The 21,784-nt window shown below is 36.8% G+C and overlaps 1 protein-coding gene across 24 annotated transcripts in view; it reads right to left on the reverse strand.

The window, feature by feature from the left end:
- The window catches only part of EVI5 (ecotropic viral integration site 5), an 85,646-nt gene that overhangs the window by 13,390 nt on the left and 50,472 nt on the right, over positions 1-21,784 (reverse strand). For 20 of the 24 annotated variants that reach the window (XR_012674507.1, XR_012674504.1, XR_012674503.1 and 17 more), the window contains one exon: positions 10,275-10,370. Coding sequence is in view for 19 of the 24 variants with exons in the window: in XM_075156288.1 (XP_075012389.1) it covers positions 10,275-10,370 (96 nt within the window). In the remaining 5 variants the exon portion in view is untranslated. The other 4 variants (XM_075156291.1, XM_075156292.1, XM_075156289.1 and 1 more) reach the window with 4 other exon arrangements.

Consider the following 21,784-nt stretch of genomic DNA (forward strand, 5'->3'; position numbering starts at 1 on the left):
CTCTAAACAGGGACTTAGTATAGTTAAGTATAGCTAGCTACATTCATCTCTAATGCTGCAATCAAGAACTAGTATATTGCTCAGCAAGACAGATCTGGGGCTTTGATGCAGTAGGATACTGTCAGAAAAAAAAAAGGGAAATTTTTATAAAGAGAACAATCACCAATCTTAATTTATTTTATTATTTCATTATCACTGAATCTAATCTGTTACTCATGGCAGTGAAACAGTTATGATTCATACCTAAAACTGTTGCCCTCATCCAAGTGAACAAAGTCATACCTATTCCTTTGAGGGCAGACTGCATCACTGTCCTGGTTACACTGTTCACATTTCCTTCACTCTCATAAGAGATGGAAGATATTTTGTTGATGGTGTTGTTACTGGGGGGGCAGAGGAATCGACCTTACCCAATGCAAAGATGAAGGTGGAGTTTGTAGCCAAAGATTTGTGGAATGAAGTACCACCATTATGGAATCAATCCTACCTTTTTGGGGAAGTGTAACATGCCTGTGTTAATTAGACTATGAACACCCATTCAAAATTAATTGAATTAAACAACTGATGTTCATAAGATATACAGGGATTCCATTGTGCAATAATGCTTGTGCCTGTTGCTTAGTTAAGCCAGACAGTTTCTAAAGCTAGTTGTTTTGTTAAGGGTAGGGTAACTAAACTGGAAAAAGTTATTGGAGAATTAAGACTCCCAATCTCTTTAGTCTCACACTTCTGTAACAATCTTGGTATTATCTCTGACTCCTGAGACAAGCCAAATTGAAGGAATAAAGCAATTCACCTTTCAAAGCATACAGTATATATTTAACTCTCCTGTGTAGACAAAGCTGCTACATTAGATTGGGTGTTTGCAACCACATGACCTCACAAATGCTATCTTATCACATCACAGGTTCCTCACACTGACCACAACCACTTAAATCAGACTCTGCCAGCACAGAGGCTCTGTAACTTTGACACGTACTAGTAACACAACTGCATTTTTAGCTGTCCAGCAGCCTTGCAAGAACTTTACTTGTGGGGAGGGAAAAATCTGATGGTCTCTTGTCCAACTGTGCTTGCAAGATACGGTAAAAGAAAAGCACATGATTTATTGTGCTATAAACTTCCACCACAAGTTGAAATGCTTACTTTGTAAATCTGAGGGCTAACACATTTCCTTTCAGGGACAACACTTCTTATCAAGTAAGAAAACATTTATAGAGCCACATATTTTGAAAGCATTTGTCTAGTAAAACAAACTATTAGAAGGTGTTAATGTGATTCTAGTCAGTATTGAGAAACAAGTGCTTTGCAAGAGTTAATACAGTACTTTTAACAAACATTACAGTTTTAGCGAGAACAATGTAAAAATTGACTGAAATAAATCCCACAAAGATTAGTTGGTTTTATGAAAGCAAGCAAGTAAAATGACAATTACCAAGAGGCAAATATACATCTGCCTGTACTACATGGAAAGCAAATAGTACACTCCTTCCAAAAGAAAGGGGGAGAAAATAAGTTGGCAAGAGACTGAGTGGAAGAGCATTATATCTAATTATAAATTTTACAGAAGTACTAGGCCTTTTTGGACTTGCTGTTCTCTCCTTAGTTCTGATGAAAGAAATGTTACCTATTTCTGTTTCCAAGATATCTAAATGCTGATAAATCTGATCTTCTCTCATTCTCATTTGACCATATGATCTGATCCACTGCTAGCCATCACCCGATAAATATGTCTTCAGAGGAGAACTTTAAAAAAATTCTGGTAGGTTGAACTTTAACTAGAATTCACTTTCCCCAGTTAATCCTCCTATCTCTATCATGCAAAGTTATGTACAACTCACTCATAGCTTTAAAAGTTACTTAAAGGTATGCCCACACTGCAGTCATGACTGCAACACAGCATAGGTACATCCAAACCAAGTAGCTGGACACCAGCAGTCCCAAGTACAGCAGGATGAAGCTCAGAGTTATTTACCCTACTTCCGAATGTAGTCTAGTGGTGCTTCAGATAAGAAAACATTCGATTTGGTAAGCATTGAATCTGACTCAAAGGAAGCCTAATAACAAAATTAACAGAGGGAAGGAATAATGTCTCCTGCTGGTATCCCACCATCAAGCCCAGATGCTATTATTGTGAGAGAAACAGGAGCTAGGAATGCTGCTAGAAGCAGCCAACCCATCTTGTGCTACTCCAGAGGCAGCAGCAGCATCAATTTGTGCTCATATATGGCCGATGTAGGAGTCATCATTTAGCTGCTTGTAAAGGTATTCCCTCATCTCCTCAGGGGACAACCTGGACTAAACTGTGCTGGGGACCAGAACCACTCACTGTACCATGCTGATTTAAGATTATTAGCTAATAATAAAAAAAATAAGGAGGAAATAATTTGGCAGCTTTTAAACACAGCTTACCTACCATACAAGTTTATGGTATTTGAGACCAAAGGAACTGTTAAAGTGGTTTCAACTTTCCTCCTGTGTACTATAGTGCATTGAATTTTATTTACGTGTTGTATTATGTGGCCGATATAGGTGGGTTTTTTTAATCCTTCACACTGATGGCTACGGTTTACTTTCCCTTCTCCATTTTAGTTTCAGCAGTGAAAGCCTAGAACGCTAACCCAAGTTGCAAAATGTATCCTTAATTCAGCCATATTACCATTTACTCCTTTGGTCATAACTTATGCATTATTTATCCTCAAAGTAATTACTTAAAGTGTCTTGAATTTTATTTACACAAGCAAAATCTTTTAAAAGCATAGTATTTAATCTCCAACTTTTATATCTCTTTTCATTAAGCCAATCTTAAAATGTTAGCTCACTGGGAGCAAGATCAGACCAGGAGATAACACCTACATCAAAATCTTACTGACTGCATTAGGTTCTTAAAACATAGTTATCAGATCCATTCCTAGATAAACTATATGTATGTGGGAATGGAAGAGTAGTAAACTAGTGGTCCCTACTTTATTTGAATAGCCATCAAGTTTTCAGATACTGAAAATGGGAAATACTTTAAAAAAAAATCTCCCCTTCTCTGCATTGTCAATATGCAAGAATTTAATCACCAGAATTTCACTTACAGTTACTATTATAGCCTTTTAAAAGCCTCAAAAAATTATTTTGGCTGAATAATAATGCTCCAGTCATCTATCACCTTGTTCTTTTCCATCAGGCATGCTGAAAGACTGTTAACATAGGCAGTTTTCTAACTGTTTTCTCACTGTTCAAACAGTGTGCCACACTAATATCAGGATTTTGTTTTTCATTCAAATACCAAAAACATATGCATAAGATTTGCACATTAGCAAACAATCTCATCCTTGCTTCCTCTCAAAATATTTCAAGTAATAATTTGTTAAGAGTATATCTCATTACAGAGGAACAGCTAGGAGAAAACTAGCTCCGTATTCTGTCTCTGACATCTGTCAATAGCAGATGCTTGGGAAAGAATGTAACAATAGGCAAATATGTAGTGGTACTTTCCCAGAATGTTCTTCTCAAACTCCAGCAAGTAGCGCATTTTTCAATTATACATGTGACATCTTGCATCTCCAGGAATTATTCCCCCCCACCACGAACTTAGGCAGTTATTTTTTCCAATCTGTATTAACATGGGTGTTAGTATGTGGAACAATTTTGGATCTAAAGGAATTTAATCTTTTAAATTTGCAAAAATCATATCCTCTAGTGTTTTTTTCAACATACCTCCAGTTTCATTTGAAGATCCTAATTCTTGCACTGGAGGACAACAAATGCTCCCTACCCATCTTCTTCATCTCACTTACAGTTTGAATATTTTATACCCCCCCATTCAAAATTCCTTGGATGAAAAAAACCCCAACCATTTCAATTTACTTATGGTATCTAGACACCAAAAGTAGATGAGTAGGAATTAGCTGATTCTCCTCCTTAGGGTCACAAATTGCACTGGCTGCTGAAGGTGACTAGACAACAGCTGGAACAGTATGAGAAGCAAAAGCAAAGGCACAAAGAAATAAGTCAGTTTATTTCAGAACTTGCTATTTTGCTTCAGTTATCTTTCCTGGTAACTTTGTGTTTATTATGCTTTTGGCATTAGTTCAGTCAAGTCCTAATTCAGTCGGTTTTTTGTATCCCCTGGGAATGGCAAGAGATATAGGAAAGAAACATCCCAGAATCTTTTGAAAGCTCTACTCAAATCTAAGACAAAAATTGCAGATAAATTCCCAGAAACCACCTTCTCTCCTCCACAAGTCTCCTTGACTCTATAGAGGTCTGAAACCTTTTATTTGGAAATAATTTATTCTACCTAAGAATATAGATCAAGAGCAAAAGGTGCCAGGATTATAAAGAATATTTGGTATGTCAAAAATGCCAAATAATTTGTCAAAAAAGAAAAAAAAAGCATCACTAAGCTCTGAGTATTCTTCAGCTGCTTCCGAGCTAAAAACAACTACTGGATCCCTCAAGTATAGGAAAACATTGTTAAAAAGGGATTTTAAAGAGCTATCTTCAACATCCATATCCCTGCTTTCTAAGGAAAAAATGCATGCTAAGTGAAGGAAGCACTAAGTTTCTGTATGTTGCTGCTCCCCTTCATAAAGCTGTCCCCTAATGCAAATGGCCAATACACAGTAGAATCATAGCCTTATGGAATAATGCTCCACAATCCCAAATAGTAGAGGCTACTTGCTTTTGTGAACTTGAGTACACATTAGGCAGAATTTAGCTTTTAATATGAAAACTGTCATAAAGCATTCCAAGAGACACAAAAATCAGCTAGCAGTATGACGAAGACAAACTTTGTAAAGTTTCACTTGAAATACAATTTAAACTTAAGCACTTCAGTCCTAAATCACAAAGTCTGTAAGACTGGAAACCACTTGCTTTTGTCTCCAAAGGTGTCTTGCGGTCTGCCAGTGTAGTTTGTGGGTAAGCATGTCAATTCTAATCTTTTGTACCACTCCTGTAATCTAGGTAACACATACAAGCCTTGCAACATCTAACAGGAAGCAGAGACAGCTGCTGTGTAATATATATAAAGTGACTGCATGTACAGAGGGGTAGTGCATGAAATGCAGAACTTCAGCAGTTTATAAATCATTTAATTCCATTCAGTTTGAATTAAAAGTAAAGAGTGGCAAACTACAAAGAACCTCCGCCTTTTTTCCCCAGTATGTGATTTATGTTGAAATGAGTAATAACTAGTTCAAGATTTATCTTAGTCAGTTTTTCTTAAACCTTCAACTTTACTTAATGGAAACTTAAGTAACAGTCCAAACTTTCTACGTATTCTTTTCCACATACAGTAACTGCTTTACCTCAGTACTACCTACTGAAGTGGGATACTCCATTGAATAATAAAAATTTTTCACAAAAGTTGCTTTCACTTAACATTTCAGTGTCTAATCAAAGGCAACTTCTATGAAGTACTAGCACTCCTTGTCCATCCTGAGAGTATGTAACCCACAGTACAAGTCTTGCAGTGCCTGTATACTTATGCCATTTATGTTACATCAGTTAAAGCACATTAGATGTAAAGTCAAGTGAGAGAGTACAATGCTCACCAGACCTTACTTCTCTTGTGCCAAAGACAGGGCAATGAAGCTTGTGTACTTACTGAGAAGAGTAACAAAGTTGCTTCACAGAAGCTGCAGCCCCTGAGGGCTGCACAATAGAAGAGCATTTTAGGTTGAAAACCTAAGTTAGAGGAAGTCAAGAATGCTGTAGAGATAGCTTTAAGAATGGAAGGAAAATGGAGGAAAAAAGAAAATGCTAGGTGGAAAGATTTCAATTAATGAAAAGAACAAATGGCAATGGGAAACGAATTTCTGAAAAGGCAAGCAGAGTGTTTAAGTCTAATGCATGTTAAAAGCTCTGAAAGACATTTACGTTTTGACTTCCTGTTTGAATCTGTGACAATCCTCAAAATTTCAGGTTTTCACACTAGTTTCAGCCTGCAACAATAAAGCCATAAGGCATAAGCATCTAACAACTTTGTGCCCAATAAAGCAACTCAGCCAATAAGGAGGAAAGAAAGTGCAGCACTAATCTGATACTAAATATACACAGCTTTTCACAGGATTAGCTATTGGCTAACTAGAAATACTACAGTCTCTGAGTGTTCTTTCATTATGCACCAGCTGTTCTTCAAATGTTGATAGGTTGTGTAAAAGATTAAAGCATCACTGTCAGTAACTTTCTAGGGAATGAACATAACAATGACTGACATACATTTACTAAAGTTAAAATTGCGAGTTAATAATAATTCATTTACATGTATGTGAACTCTGAGTGAAGTTATGGCTGCACTGAGGAATTTAAATATGAATTCAGCATTTTACATAGTAAGGTAAAATTATGTTAAATATTTTTATTCTAATCCATATTTGGTTAGTCAAGTTAGTGCAGAGAGCTGCATGTGAGTAGATCTAAGACGGTGTGCATACAGCAGAAGTCTACAACACAAGTCTCGTTACAATGTTCTCAAAGCTCCAGCTTTTGTCTGTTTGCTCTCCTGAAGTGTTCATCAAATACAAGTTTAAGACCTACTGTGAAATAGTCACTATACAATTCAGCTTACCATACTACAGAAATCCACTGGTTAAGTAATAAGAGGAATCAGGCAGGTATCTTAATAAAACCAAAAATCCAATATAGTAATTTCATTTATAGTTATTTTGCCTTATTTGAAAGTAAGGCAAAAGGCATCATCTTTTTCTGTGTAATTTACCTTGTACATTTAATAGCAATGTGCCTAACTGTTCAGTTTTGGATGCCCATACTACCAACTCCCAGCCTGTGCAGTTTTACTCAGTAACAGGAACACAACAACTTGAAGTTACTACGAATAAGTCATCTTATAATATGATTTGAAGACTGACTGTAGCATTACTATTCCCAGATGAGTAATAAAAGCAGATGAAATTTATCCTTTAGGCTGCAAGCTGCACTATATTTAAGACGCATGCAAAATTTTGAGCTCAGAAAAGGAAGACCAAAATTAATCAATGGACTCAGGTTACAACAAAGGGCAATCGGAAGTTTTTAAAAGTATAAACAAAACTTTTTAAAAATAAAATTAATCCTCTGAAATTCTATGCAGAGTTCTGATATGAGCTGATTTAGGTTACCACACTGGAACGGGTAAGAGAAATATCTGAAATTTGAGGGTCGAACTTTCCTCCACTACGAAGTCAAGAGGTGTTACAGCAGCAGCCTGTTGCACCTGTACCATAGCAACCCCACCACCACCACCTCTTAGTGGAGAGGATTCAGCTTTAGACCCTGGGCAGTAATAGTGACCCTCTCTTTGCCGTTCTCTAGTGTTCCTTATTGGTGTTCCTCACTGGTGTTCTAGGTTTGCCCTGTCCCTGGCTACTAGCCTGGCCTGCAAACACTGATGGAACAGTAGACCTTTCACTGGAACTCTGCGATTAGGATGGATCATGCTGTTGCCATGTAGTGGTACCATTGCCATCTGATGGATCATATCACAGGATAGGATTAAAGTATCTAACTCCTCCAGGTTCCACTGATATAGGAACACATACATTCAGATTGCTGGCCAAAGACATGAAATAGTGTTTATCAAAAGGCCAGAATATGGGCTTAGTTTGCAGTTACTTATATTCAATATAGGATCTGTTCATTATTTTGTTCCATCCTTCAGATAGAAAACCTGCAATTCTTCTGATGTAAACTTCTGTAAAAATGCAGGACTGGAGAGAAAAAAAAAAGTTCAATAAGCGGAATCAACATTGGTGGCCAGGCCAAGACATTTAATCTTGTTTCACACATACCCATCCCACCCCTACCTTAAACTATAACTTTTGCATTAGTTTATGTCCCGTTTAAAAGTTCCACAATAACAATATATTAGATGGTAACCGTGCAGTCACCAAGAACTCTGTTCCTTTACCAGTGCCTTTTACAGGTTAACCAGTTGGGAGGTTGTGGTCAGCATGTCACATACACCATCACCCTATCTTCAGGAAGATGAATTTGCAAATTTGTAACGTTTCTTTTAGCTTTTGCAGAAGTAGAATCAAAAAGCAGCTAGCCAAAAAGCAAAGAGCGTGGTCATTAATGGATCTACACATGAAGACACTTCAGTGCAGATGTAAAAAAGTTGGTTTATTTAATTGGTATTGACTAAATTATACTAATCCTAACATTTAGCAGTTGAGGTCAAACATTTTTGCCTCTTCCTATTCCATTTTATTCAGATTTTGCTGTTTCAGGAAACACTGCAAGCAAAATTCTTTACTTAGCAGCTAGCTTTACTAGCAGTTAACCCAAGACTTAGTTGTTATTTATTAGCACCAACTTACCTATAAATACTACATATATTTCAGACTTAACCTTACATTATCTCAAAATCAACCCAGTGGGTTATGCTCAAAATAAAGGATTGTGCATGAAATATTACTTTCCCTCCAAAGTTTTTATTTAAAAATTAAACAAATAGATATGTAACAGTAAGGGAGAAAAAAGTCAAGGACTTCCAGGCTTTAAGAAACTCTGTGGAAGGAAGCATTCAGAAATGCTGCCAAGGTAGAACTTGTCTACTACGTATAGAGTTTCTTCCTACTGTTTCTATCTATCCTAGAATGAGATACTTTGTTCCTATAGTGTTTACCTAGTTTGGAAACTAAAAATTAAGCCACAGCAAAAGCACACATCTGCAAGAGGAGTGCTCTTCTACATGGAATTACTCAAACTCTGCTATTGTTGAAATGCATATTCTCCCTAGCTGATATTTTCTTTCAATCAAATTGAAATGCTAATAAAGATTTGTCTAGACTTAACTGTTTAGGAATCACTGGTATTACTTAGAATTATCATTGTTGTGTGAGCTAATGAACCTCATCTTCATTCCAACCTGTTCACATAAACTTACACACATTAAACACGTATACAATTGTATGCCTTCATGACAACTGAGTTGCTGAGCCAGGCATATGACAAATGCTTGTACAGAGAAAATTATGCAACAGCTTTCCAACAGTAATTCTACTTTTCCTCCAAAGCAGTGGTTTCTTACCTTTTAAACCTACACTGAGCAGAGGAAAAAGTCAGTACAGTGCCTTATTTATTCATAATGCAAAATATGCAAAATATCTGGCTTTCTGGGAACTCTATGAGCAACTTACTTTCTCATAAGGAACAAAGCAAGCTAGTTCTAGTCCTTTAATGGAAAACACCAGGTTATTGATTTTTAAATTTGTTTTTAAGTGAGCTTAATGATTGGTAAAGGTGCTGGACTGATGGCCCTAGAGACTATCCTCAATCTATAGCATAGACAGCATTCCAAGATCCTCCATTATAACTCCCAAGGGATTGATCCTAAAAGGCTGAATCTGCTAAGATTGTTATGAAAACACTACCTACACTTAAATAGAGAAAAGATGTGTTTATTTAACAAAAGCAAAAAGGCAACAAAGAAATAATTAGGTTGTATCACTCTATGATACGGTTTTAAGCAACACGATCAGAGCTGTGTATTAGAAGGCGTATGGAAACAGAAGCACACTACAATGCAAAGATGACCGGGCATTTTGTACACAGTGTAGTATTAGGTAAAGACATTTCTTCACAATGCAGGATGAACTGAAATGAGCCGGTGAACACAGTAGTTACATAAGCCATTTCAGTTTCAGGATCTTCTGATCTTTTTAACTAACAGACAGTGTTACTACAACTATTAGAGCAAGGAAGTTTGAAGACAGATTTCATAGGTTGAAGGTTTTGGCAGTTTAAAACTTAAAAAATCTGTTAACTGATATTAAGCAAGCATCCTTTTTCTTTTTAAGCAATCTCAGTATACTACCACGTAAAATTCATCCTCACAACAGCAAGAACCAAAAAAAAAATCTACACATGGACTCTTCTACTTGCACAAATGCGGTTTCTAACTGAATTAGCCTTAAAAGTTGTAGCAAATACATAAAGGGGCTTATTTTCATGCACACGGCTCCAAATGCAGTAAATGCAACACAGTGAAATATGATCAACTCATGAAATTAAGGAAAAAAACAAGACAGAACATAAATGCTGTTCTCATTTAATGTCAAATCATGTAACTAAGCAATTTTTTGTTCTCTTACATCCCAGGATAAGGGCAAGATTCATGTATAGGAGTTAGTTTTATTGGATTCATTTAAAATAACATATGTTGACAAAATCAGGTACTGAAGCTGTAATAACCATTAGATAACCAAAACCTGCTATAAATGAAAGACAGGACAAAAGGTGCAAGTGATCAGAGACAGTAGTATTTTATCACTTACCTCATGATGCAGCTCAGCTATCTGATCCTTCAGTTCTCTGATGTACTGGTTAGAATCAGATTTATTAAGCTGCCCTTGAATTTTTCCTTCTTCTTTCTGTTTTGGTTAAAAAAAGAATCTTATTCAAATTAATCACAGATATACTATATTGAAAATCTTATTTTAACTGTCTGCGTATTTTTGTCATGAACAGAAGCTATTCACAGACACCATCCAGCACTTTTCATCTGGTTGAAGTTCAGCAGGTATCTAGGGGTGTCAGTAGCTCAGACCAAGTTGACCATCTCAATACCAACCATAGTTCAGGCAGGATTCTATGGAAGAGCATGAAGAATTACAAAGCTTCACAGGTGGAATTCACATCCAATGTACGTGAGGTTGCATATGCAATTCAGTAAAGCATCCCTACAGAATACTGTCAATATATGGAACATATCTTAGTGTACATTATTTTCACTAATGTAAAGTTTTCATTTAATAACAAGGAATTTCCCTTTGTCTCCAAGTGAGAAGTAAACAAAACATGTTCTTTCCTTGCATTGTAGGACATGCACTGGGAAACACTACATATGACAAGCTTTTTTCTCCCCTAAAAAGTTGTAACATATAAAATATTGTGGTATTTATCATGTAAGAGTTCCAGAGAGCGTAAGTGAAGAGAGGTGTGTCTCCTAGCACCAATACTGTGAGAAGTACAGAGAAAAACTGGCAAGTAAAAAAAGCCAGAGATGAAGAGGAATGTGAGATTTCCTTCATTTGTCAAGCAAATGCGGCTCGTAAGTTTCAAGATGCTCAAGAAGGTGTCATCTGCACTTGAATACCTGCAACACTAACTTTCAGCTTGTCTCTAAAGGGAATCCTAATGTGACTGAATCAAACTTGGCAGATCTGAGATAAATAACCACCCTTGATGGAGAAGGCAGCCCATGTCTTCAGTGTGCTTCTGATAAGTCAAGAGCAGTGTTGTTTGGGGTTTTTTTTTCCAACCGAGTAATTTCTGAAGCAGCCACCAGCTTTAGAGAACAGAAGCACCTTGATTTTATATAAATCTTTACCTTGACTGTAAGTCACATACAACCAATATACTACAGAAATACAAATATAATGGGAATATCTGTTTTTTCTACCCGTAGCTTATTTTGCTGAAGTTTTAATTATACTTGAAGAAAGCAAACAGTTAATTTCAACAACAGGCAAGTTCAAAGTAAGTTGCAAACAGAATTTAAATACTTTTTAGAAAGAAAGGTGTCAACTGTTCTTCAAAATACAAGACAAAAAGCTTTAAGGAGAGGTTCTTTTAAAACACTCGTCTGAAATATCAACACCAGGACAGAACATGTACCAGGATGTTACAGGGAGGGACAGTATACCACCTTCCAAACCCTTCTGCTGCATGAAGAGAACAACCTTGAGCACTGTCAGTGTTGGCAATCTCAAAGCAATTTCTCCAATTTCTTTGTTTTTCTTGCAGCAAGGTATGCATTACCATATTACATGAAAAATAACTGTCATATTCACTATTAATTCCAGAATCTGCAACATGGAGGCACAAGATCCTTTAATGCATAATTCCATATTGAACATAGTTTCCATGGCTCAAATTCACAAAAAAATGATAATATTAACAATATTACTAATTGTTCCTGTCCTAAATAGGTTAAAAAAAACCCCACAAACCCATCATCTCTATTTACAAGGATGACTGTTGATATTGGAGAAACCAAAATAGAAGCAACATAACCTGCAGACCAAAAATAACACTGTTTACATCTGTATATAGAAAAAGCTTCAAAGCTTCAAAAAAGCTTGCTGTCAGAAACTAAGATTCCAGACAATGAGAATGACCTGATTTCTTGTGGTAGTAGGAATATATGGGAGAAATGCTTGTCCAAGTCCCTTCCCTCTGTTTGAAACCCTGACTTTTCCATTTAAGCCTCTTGTGCTATGGACTCCAAATTACTATGTAACCATACACTATAGTATCAAAAAGCAAGAGTAAAGCAGGGTTTTACCATAAATAGAAGATAGGTGCCATAGCTCTTTTAAAATGAAAGTGTAATAAATAGCTGAGCTTACATTCAAACTGAATGCATAAGAGGACATGAAACAGGCATTCCCAAGTTAAGTTGGTATAAACTAACAGCAAAAGCAATAACATTTACTAGCTTAAGTTTGCACTGCATAAATAGCTGAAAGCTATTAGTGTATACTATATAGAGTATACCATATTGGGAGTTATACACTTCCATTATATTTAAGTGTTTTTATTGTTACTTTTTATTCCATAAGTAACACTGTAAAGTTAATCACAGAATAATTTGACATGTAAATTTGTTCATGGAAGAACTGACTCTAGCTCCAACCAGTTGGAGCTGAATGTAGGGTGTAAGCCTGGCTTCCAAGATCCTCATTATTAGTGAAGGGCAAATAAGTTTCAGTTTTCCTTTCAGAACTTACAGATTTTGTAGAGCTAACAATTCACAAAAATGCATTTAGCACAAAAAAAGGAACCCTGCAATGTAATTTTCTACAAACATACTTTTCAAAGAAAAGTCATGCTGTAACTTCCTCTTGCAACATTCAAAACACTAGAGGTCAGAAGCTGATCCTTTTAACTGGCTGCAAAAGAAATCAGGTATTTCTAGCTAACTAAGTAAGCCCATGTTCTGTAAGCTACAAAGTCTGTCTACAGTGGGTAAATTGGAAGGATGGCATTTTAGGACAGGGTACTAGAGTCGTCTTCATAACTGCTGTTCATCTCTCTTAGCAACAGCAAGGATATCTTCTACTTTTTTTTTTTTTTAAATAAGCTAAGTTGATTAATCATGCCATTAATTTAGTTATTTAAAAGACACTCATGCAGGCGCAGTAGCAAACCACTGGAAGATATGCTAGGTCAGACACTTTAGCATTAAAATATTTTTTAATTCTTACCAAAATCATTTAATTCAGAGAATAAATAGTAAGCAGACAGCTGAAGGTCTACATACTTCAAATGAACCAACACATTTATTTTTATAAAAGGTAGTTTTATGTCAGATTATGACCTTTAAGTTACCCAACATTCTTTAAAACTGTGAGAAGATATTGCTATTTCTCATCAATACATGTATTTATTTTCATACAAGTAAAAAATATTGCTATGATCTGCAAAATTGTTTCACTTTCCAGTCACATTTCATATTTGCATTGAGTTCAGATTACTTTCTAGCCATTTTCAGCTTCTGATGAGCATTTGTTAATCAAAGGCAAATTTTAATGTGAGCAACTTAGATTTGGTAGTAATATTCTTTAACACTAGTTTTTCATTAGGGCAGCTTGACAGAAGTCAAAAAGAAAAATGGTTGGCAGGAAAAACTTCAACATGGCAGTTCCTTTTAACATGACAGAAAATAATATTAACAGCTTTCCTTCTATCTGTTGGTATCTGTCACAAAGACAGAATACTTTCTCCCAAAAATTCTGTCATTCTAGATTTGCTTCTCAACCCTAGATTATACAACACATTATCTATTACTTCCTGATTATCATAAAAACCTATTTCTTACTGTTTTTATCAAGTGATCTTAATAGCATCCTAGAGTCTCTTTTAAGGAGTATTGTCAGTGTGTGTGTGCATCTTGAGATAGTGAAAACCTCCACCACTGCAAAACAAACCCCATATTCTGTGTCCATGCAGGTTAGATTCTCACTTGTACATCATAATTCTAGATTACATTAGATTAGTGCCAAAGCACAGCTATATGCCACTGTGATTGGTGAAAGCTCCAGAGACAGCAAGCACACTCATGCTCCAAACGTTTATCAACACACATGGAAACTGCACAAAGGATTTGATGTTTGTGTTTCATTTAGTAGCTTGATTAAGAAAGCTTGAGCAGCTTCAGCTTGGATTTTTTGGTTTCAAATATAATACCATATTATATAGATAAAATTTCTAACTCTTGAGACTGATCTAGTCATGAGACAACTGAGATTGATATCAGAGTTACCATTTCTTCTTAGTTCAGAATCTGAATTAAACTTGGCCAAGAAACAGAGGGACAGGGAATTAGCTAGGTTGCAAGTGACATGCAAGTGGGACAGAAACTTAAAAGTGAAGATACAACAGGTACTGAATGGAACTGAAACAAAAGACATATCCATATCACTGATGGATTCTTACAGATTTCATCTTCAGCCCACTATCTGCAGGATACAGCTGTTGAATTTATTTAGTTAGTTGATGTACTGCAGGGCAACTGAAGATAACAGTCTTCCAGGAATAACTAATGACTAGCCCTCTGTCATTTATTTGCTTCTCTGGAGATACACGTTTTCCATTCTTCCTGTTCTACTGCTGCCAACCTTCATTTTGCTTCCGGGTTTCATAATCGTCTAACGAACAGATTAATTCATTTCTTCTCCTAAGAGTCCAACAGTATATGTTGAAAAGGTTTCTAGGCTCAGGCAGGAAGAAATCAGTCTTGTATGGATTAAGTCTTGTCTGGCCTAACCCACCTCAGCCTAAGAACCAGCTATGGCAGATGGAAGCTGAACAACTGAGATCAAAGGATAACTTGAGTTGGGAAATAGAGGGCTGCTTGCCCAGAGGACAGAAGCCTGCATTCTCTGTGGCCCAACTGCAGTTGGGCCAGGGAGGTTGGAGCCCACATTCAGGACATTCTTGATATCCTTCTTTCTTCTTGATATCTTCTATTCTATCCTGTCAATCCTAATATTATTATTGCTTCTTGCTTCAAGTGTTCAGCCACGCAGATGTGCTGCAAAATACATGCTTTTAGGATGGATTGATTTGGCAAGTCTTTCACAGCTAAAACAAATTAATCTCAACTCTCTCAAATGGTAAGGGTGTCTCAAGAGCAAAGGACATAAAACCTGTCTTCTGTAAAACCACCAAGGAACAAAGGTTGCTGAGTGCCCTGCTCAAGGCCCCTCTATATTCTGAATCTGGCTTTAACTTTCAGTTTTTTAAAATACCTAAAATCTAAGGCTTTCTGTTTCCATTAAATTACATTTTCATGTGCTCTGGCTGCAAACCAGTCCAGCTTTCTCATAATAGAATACAATAGACTAATTCAGTTGGAAGAGACCTACAATTATCATCTTGTCCACTGCCTGACCAATTCAGGGCTGACCAAGTCAAAGCATGTTATTAAGGGCATTGTCCAAACACCTCAAACACTGACAGGCTTGGGGCATCGACCAGCTCTCTAGGAAGCCTGTTCCAGTGTTTGACCACCCTCTCAGTAAAGAAATGCTTCCTAATATCCTGTCTAAACCTCCCCTGGCGCAGCTTTGAACCATTCCCATGCATCCTATCACTGGATACCAGGGAGAAGAGACCAGCACCTCCCTCTCCACTTCCCCTCCTCAGGAAGCTGTAGAGAGCAATGAGGTCGCCCTTCAGCCTCATTTTCTCCAACCTAGACAAGCCCCAAGTCTTTAACTGTTCCTCATATGACATTCCTTCCAGCCCTTTCACCAGCTTTGTTGCCCTCCTCTGGATGCATTCAAGGACCTTCACATCCTTCTTGAATGGCGGGGCCCAGAACTGCACACAGTATTCAAGGTGAGGCCACACCTAAGTTACTAGGCAGCCCCACTGACATAAGAAGAATCAAATTGCTTTCATGTAGCTTAAGTTAATTTAATCGAATGCTTCCTATTGTAGCATTTACTTCAATAGGAACCGGGCATTTCACTCTGCATTGGTTTTATACTGTGCTTGAATAGTTTTGTACTACTGTGCTTGAGTAGTTTTGTACTTCTGAAGAAAACACTCAGATCAACTGTACTGGTTCAAAAGTGAATGTTAAGACTCCACTTACAATTTAAAAGTCTTTCAGGAGGAACATCACACCTTTTAAAAGGAAATAGCATAAGCAATTCGTAATCTCTCTCTTCATGTTTTTTTTTTTTAAATCTAAGATTATACACATAGGATGTGGGTTGTTGGTTTGCTTTTTTTTTGAGGGGGAGCACTATTACAGAAAATCTGTGGTATTTGAGGAGGTCACGACACAAAGAAGAATAGCAGGTCTCTAGGCAAATAATAGCCATTTTAAGTTTAAAATGAATATACAGTGAAAAAGCCAGATAACATATCAATAAGCGAAGTGTGAGTATTATCAGAATAGCAAAATAATGAAAGCTAGCCAATTCTGGAATCTAGGAATTTTGTTTAAAAACCCCCACAGTCATATGTGAATGAATTTCTACATCCGTTTCTCTGGCGTACTGCTTCTGCACATTGGGACTACTGCAGTGCCTACCTTCTCTTCCTGGAAGAGTTTTTAGAAAAGTAATGCCCATTGGTGTTGCATTGTAATTAAAGATCCATCATCTTTATTTGGCTGCTTTTGAAGATTAACAACTCCCCTCAATCTTACAGTGTCTTCCAACAGCCCAGCTCCACCAGCACTAACAGGGTTAGAAAACCCCGTGTCAGGGAAACAAACACCCTACTGGCCAGGTATCACCTCTGTTCAAGGAAAAGGCATTTGTAATAGCGTAAGCAGACAATACGCAATCCAACCTCCTGCCTCAGAGGTTATGTATAGAGAGGGAGTAGCACGGGCAGTGGCGCCGGAAATGAGACCTACAGATCAAAAAAGCAGCTGCTAAAACAGAACTCACTTAGGCCCCTTCAGTTTTGGAAGCTCTCACCTCTCTCATCCTGCTCTAAAGTACTAGAGTTACTGTACTTGTGTGCATATCAAGAGATACACTGAGAGCTCCTGAAAAGAAAAATCTGTTCCCCAAAAATTTGCTTCTTAGAACGAGGAAGAATTCTGCCCACCAAAAAGTAGCAGTTGAGATTCATGATTGTAGTATCCTCCTTTGTCTGGCTTTCTAAGAAAAACAGCTTTTCTGTACCTTCAAAAGAAGCAGCAGCTAGTCACAAGAAACATACCTGATGCCTACTGAGAACTACTGAGCATGTGGAGACCTTCCAAACTCAATCAGCAGAGGACCAGGATGCGCAGCTGGCAACACAAGTGCAGTGACAGACTGCTTCAAAGAATGCTGATCTTAAATACCTGAAACCATCACTGTATAGTACCCCCCAAAAATCAAGTATAGTAGTCAAGATAAAACAAAGTTTAAATAATAAATAAATAAATCACTGGAAACCACTTGGAACACACTGGAGGCATTAACCCTGCTTTTGCTGCTCAACCAAGAAAGTTCTAAATATAAAATACAGAAGATCCATGTAATCAAATTTCAGTTGCAGGTGTTTCATCCCAAGAGGAGCACAAGCAAAGTTTTCTAACACACTCTTGATGATCACATCAGAGTAGGAAAAGAAATACACGTCAACAAGAAAATAGGCCATTTTAAATAATAAGCAAGCATCTAGGGTTGTCTTTAATAACCTCAAACTTAAAAACACAGAAAAAAACCCCAATGGTTTTATAGGCAGCCAAAATCCAGGCACACCAGATAGGGAAATGTCCTACCCTCTAGACATTTTTAGTAAAGATGATGCACAAACACCCTTAGTTTGATCTCTTCTGACTTAGAAATGTTTACTTGGTAACAATCTGTCTCAGCCTCTTTTCAGGGGAGGCTTTTAAATTCTTACTCTGTGGCAAAAGACACTGCATTAAAAATGTAAATGAAGTTTATTCAGAAGGGTAAATGTGGTAACTAGTGTCCTTTCAGTGACTTTACAGTGACTCATTCTAGACTTTCAAAAAACACATCACTAACATCACACACCACTATTGATAAGAGTAAAAAAAGTTTCCTGTAATTTGTAAAGATGGAAACAATTTCTTTACTCAACAGTCAGTACTTGGAAAAGTTATTAAACAGAGGTCATAGAAAGGCTTCATTCTAACGAAATAGTGCTAAAAGTTTAAACTGTGGGGGAGAGAACTAGCACAATCATGGATTTCCTTTACAGTTTTTCTCAAAGCAGTTTTGACATGGTTAGAGATAGGGTAAATGTGACAAAATTCTCTGAATGTGCCAGGAAACACATCAGGAGGAAGTGATGTTACCCCCTATCCAGATCAACCTAAGAAGAGAAGAATGAATTCTTATAGATAGGTCTGAGTAATCTTAAAGCAAAAACTATATTGCAAGTGTGCTCTGTACCTCCCCACCCAAACCAGCCATGGATAATTTTAAGAGGATACTAGAAGTCACCTGAATAGAAATGGAGGGAGGGGGATTAAGCTGCAGAGCAGAGACTGCAGCTGACCCAGCTCTAGCTTCCTCAGTCTGTCTACACTTTCACTTGCCTACCGTTCCTTACCCTAGCCAGCTGATTGACTCTAGCTTGCAACTGATTTAACCTTGACTGAATTTTTCTAAAGCCTCTTTTTCTCTCATTTAATCTGTCATTCCTTCAACTATTGCATGGAAAGCTTTTTTTTTTAAAAAAAAAAAACAAACAACAACAAACCAAAACAACACCAAGGGACCAACAGGACTACCCATATGCGATCAGAAGGAACACTTGCTATTAGGCCAGAAGTGTAGCGAAGCTTGGTAGGCTTTTCTTGGCAGCTTTAGGAAAGCACACAGAAGCTAAAAGCAATAGGGTTTTAAAGACTTATATTAAGAAGTTAAAAGCATTTGCTTGTTGCAGTTTGAAGGTATCAGACCAGTTCAGCTGAAAACAAGAAAGACTAATTCCCTGAGGAAACAAACCTGAGGTTTTGCTGATTGTCTATAAAGGGAGACAATATCCATTCCTTAGTCCTGGCTCTCTATATCTTACAAAAGGATGGGACAAAAGGGGTCAGAGAGTGGATATAGCTTGGTCAAAACAAGCAATTTAGTTATAGGATGTGAACATCTAACCTTTGTGAGAAAGTAGAACGTATCATACTGAAGAGAACAGCTTCTCTCCAGCATGGAGGTACAAAAAATAGCAGCCCAGCCATCCAAAAATCCATCCTTCATTTGTTAGTAATTTGCTCAAATGCCCTGCTCAAAGCCCAGAAGCCTGCTAAATACTTCCAAGTCATCTTTGCTTCCCAAGGTTTTTATAAGCTGAACTGGCAAGTGAGAGGAAAAATAAGGATAGAAGAGAAAACAAAGGCTGACAAAGTAAACTTTTGTTTATACATAACTTCAGGGGTTTTCCTTGTCACTTATGAGGCTTAGGTATATGCAACATAAGTTAAACTTCAGTTATACTTCAATTTTGTGTTATTTTTGCTAAGGGATGACTCATACATTTCTTTTGTTTAAGAATATCCAGCATGTATTGATCTATTCTTTGCACTTGAATATACTTACACAAAAGTTCAAAAGCTTAGCATCAGGAACAGAATGCCTGACCAAGATAAGACGACATTCAGAATATATAAAAAATAACTGCCTATCATCATAATAAACTGACATCTTGCTACAGAATTACATCTACTGTTAAATGATAGAGTTCTATCTCCTTCTCCCTCTCTGTCGTTATTACTAATCAAAACTGAGAGAGTGACCCAGAAACTGTGATTTAAATCTAGCATTTGTATGTGTAATGTCAGACCAGTTCTTATGTGGGAGTCATGACACTCTGCATTACAAATTTAACACCAGTGTCTTGCACCTACACCTACATGAACATTTAAAAGAAAACTGCACAATTTAGGTTAAGCATTGCTATAGACCATGTGGACCTGGCACTGAATCCCTAGAGCTTCTTAGAAAAGCACCATCCCCCTCAAAAAAAGGAAGGTTATGTGGTAAGTTAACTTCCTCCCTTCATCTTTATCAGCTTTGAAACAATATGACAAGCAGACCTATTTGTGATGCTCCAGGTTAAAAGCACAATTACTTTGAGACTGACACCTACACTCCAAGACTGGCTAAATGTATTTATGCTATTAAATATTGCATTTTAAGTCATTAAGGCAAGTCCAGATTAAAAGGCCCTCTGCTCCCCACATCAGGTCACAGCAATTCCAGTGACAAGCTGAATGGAAGAGAATGGGAGGCAGCTCTTTCTCCAATGAGGAAGAAGTTATCTAGATTTTCAATTTCCTTAAAAAGTGGCTTTTGTTTAAGCTCTATTATCAGTTGCGTGTTTTATAGTTTACAAGCTTTGGGAGTTAAGGCTTTCCAACTCCATTATTACTTTTTTTTTGGTGCAGGTGTTTCGGAGGCCTTTGAGCATGAGTACCCAAAAAGGAAGTTTTGATCGCAAGTTTCATATTTGCTGGCAAAACACACTGGTCAAAAATATCTATTTGCTTACAGAATCTTACCAAAAAAAAAATCTGTCACAGCCCAATAAAAGCATTTCAAGTCACATCTAGAGTGTCAAAAATAAGTAAATTGACATTAGAGGAACTTATTTCTACTAAATCACTTTGGTTTTAAATGTCTTTACACAATTAGCACTTAAAACCTGTATTTCACAACTGAAGAAGCTGTATTTCAGGCTAGTGTAAGTTTGAAATCAATAGTTCACCAAAAGCCTAACAGGGCAAACTCATTGAATTAGAAACATGAACCACAGCTGCAGAATGACTTCATACTCCAGAGTGTATACAAAGCAAGCACATCCATTCTTGTTTGTGCAGAAAATCAAGAATCTTATTAAGAGACTACAGATCAAGAAATCATTAACAGGTGATCATCTAAGAACACCAAAAAAATTGGAACCTGAAATGCACTTTAGTAGGAATCAAAGAACAAGGCCACCTAGAATATGAGAAAAACGGAAAAACATAACTAAATATTGCATCATGCAAAGTAGTCATTGTGAAAAGGAAGGAGAGATGATGTGGATAAACAACCGAACATGAGACAGTACAATATCATGACAGTGGGACAGTGTAATCTTTGGATGTATTAGCCAGTGTCATGAAATAGTAGATTACGTTCCTGCACTTAACTTCTTTACTTGTCTCATGACAAGATATTACAAAAATCCGCATGCAATTCCGGCACCCACAGCTTAAGCAGAAATATGGAAAGGGAATAGGAGAGCGCTATAAAATGATTGAGCACTGACGATTTGATCAGTCAAACAACAGAAGACCAAGTTAGATGTATTTACGTTAAAAAATGAACACAATTCTAATTGGGCTATCAGAAAAAACAGCTGATCATTATGGAATTCACCATTTCTTCATTTCATAAAATCAAGACTAGAGTACTTTTTGGGAGACCCATATCAGTCAAACAATGGAAGCAGGATGGCATTTAAAGTCTGTGCTAAAGTGAAAATAATGCAAAATGAGTACTGGCTCTTCACCTACAAAATCATATTGTTTAAAGTAACCTTTAAACTTTTTTTTTTTAAGTAAAATGTTAACACATGAGTAGAAGATTGACCTAAACTCAGCTATTCTCTTGTTATCTTACCCGATGATAAATGATTCATATGCAATGCTTACTGTACTTATCTAAGTATTTCTAATGTACTGATCACGGTATTATCTAAGCATTATGTGATTAAAAGAAATGATTGCTTTATCTTTTAATAAATTTAGTGCCTGCTGCACTAGAGGAAAAATATTCAAAGTCAAAATTCTTTATGCAAGCTC

Source organism: Calonectris borealis, chromosome 8 (assembly GCF_964195595.1).
Source record: "Calonectris borealis chromosome 8, bCalBor7.hap1.2, whole genome shotgun sequence".
Lineage (NCBI taxonomy): Eukaryota > Metazoa > Chordata > Aves > Procellariiformes > Procellariidae > Calonectris > Calonectris borealis.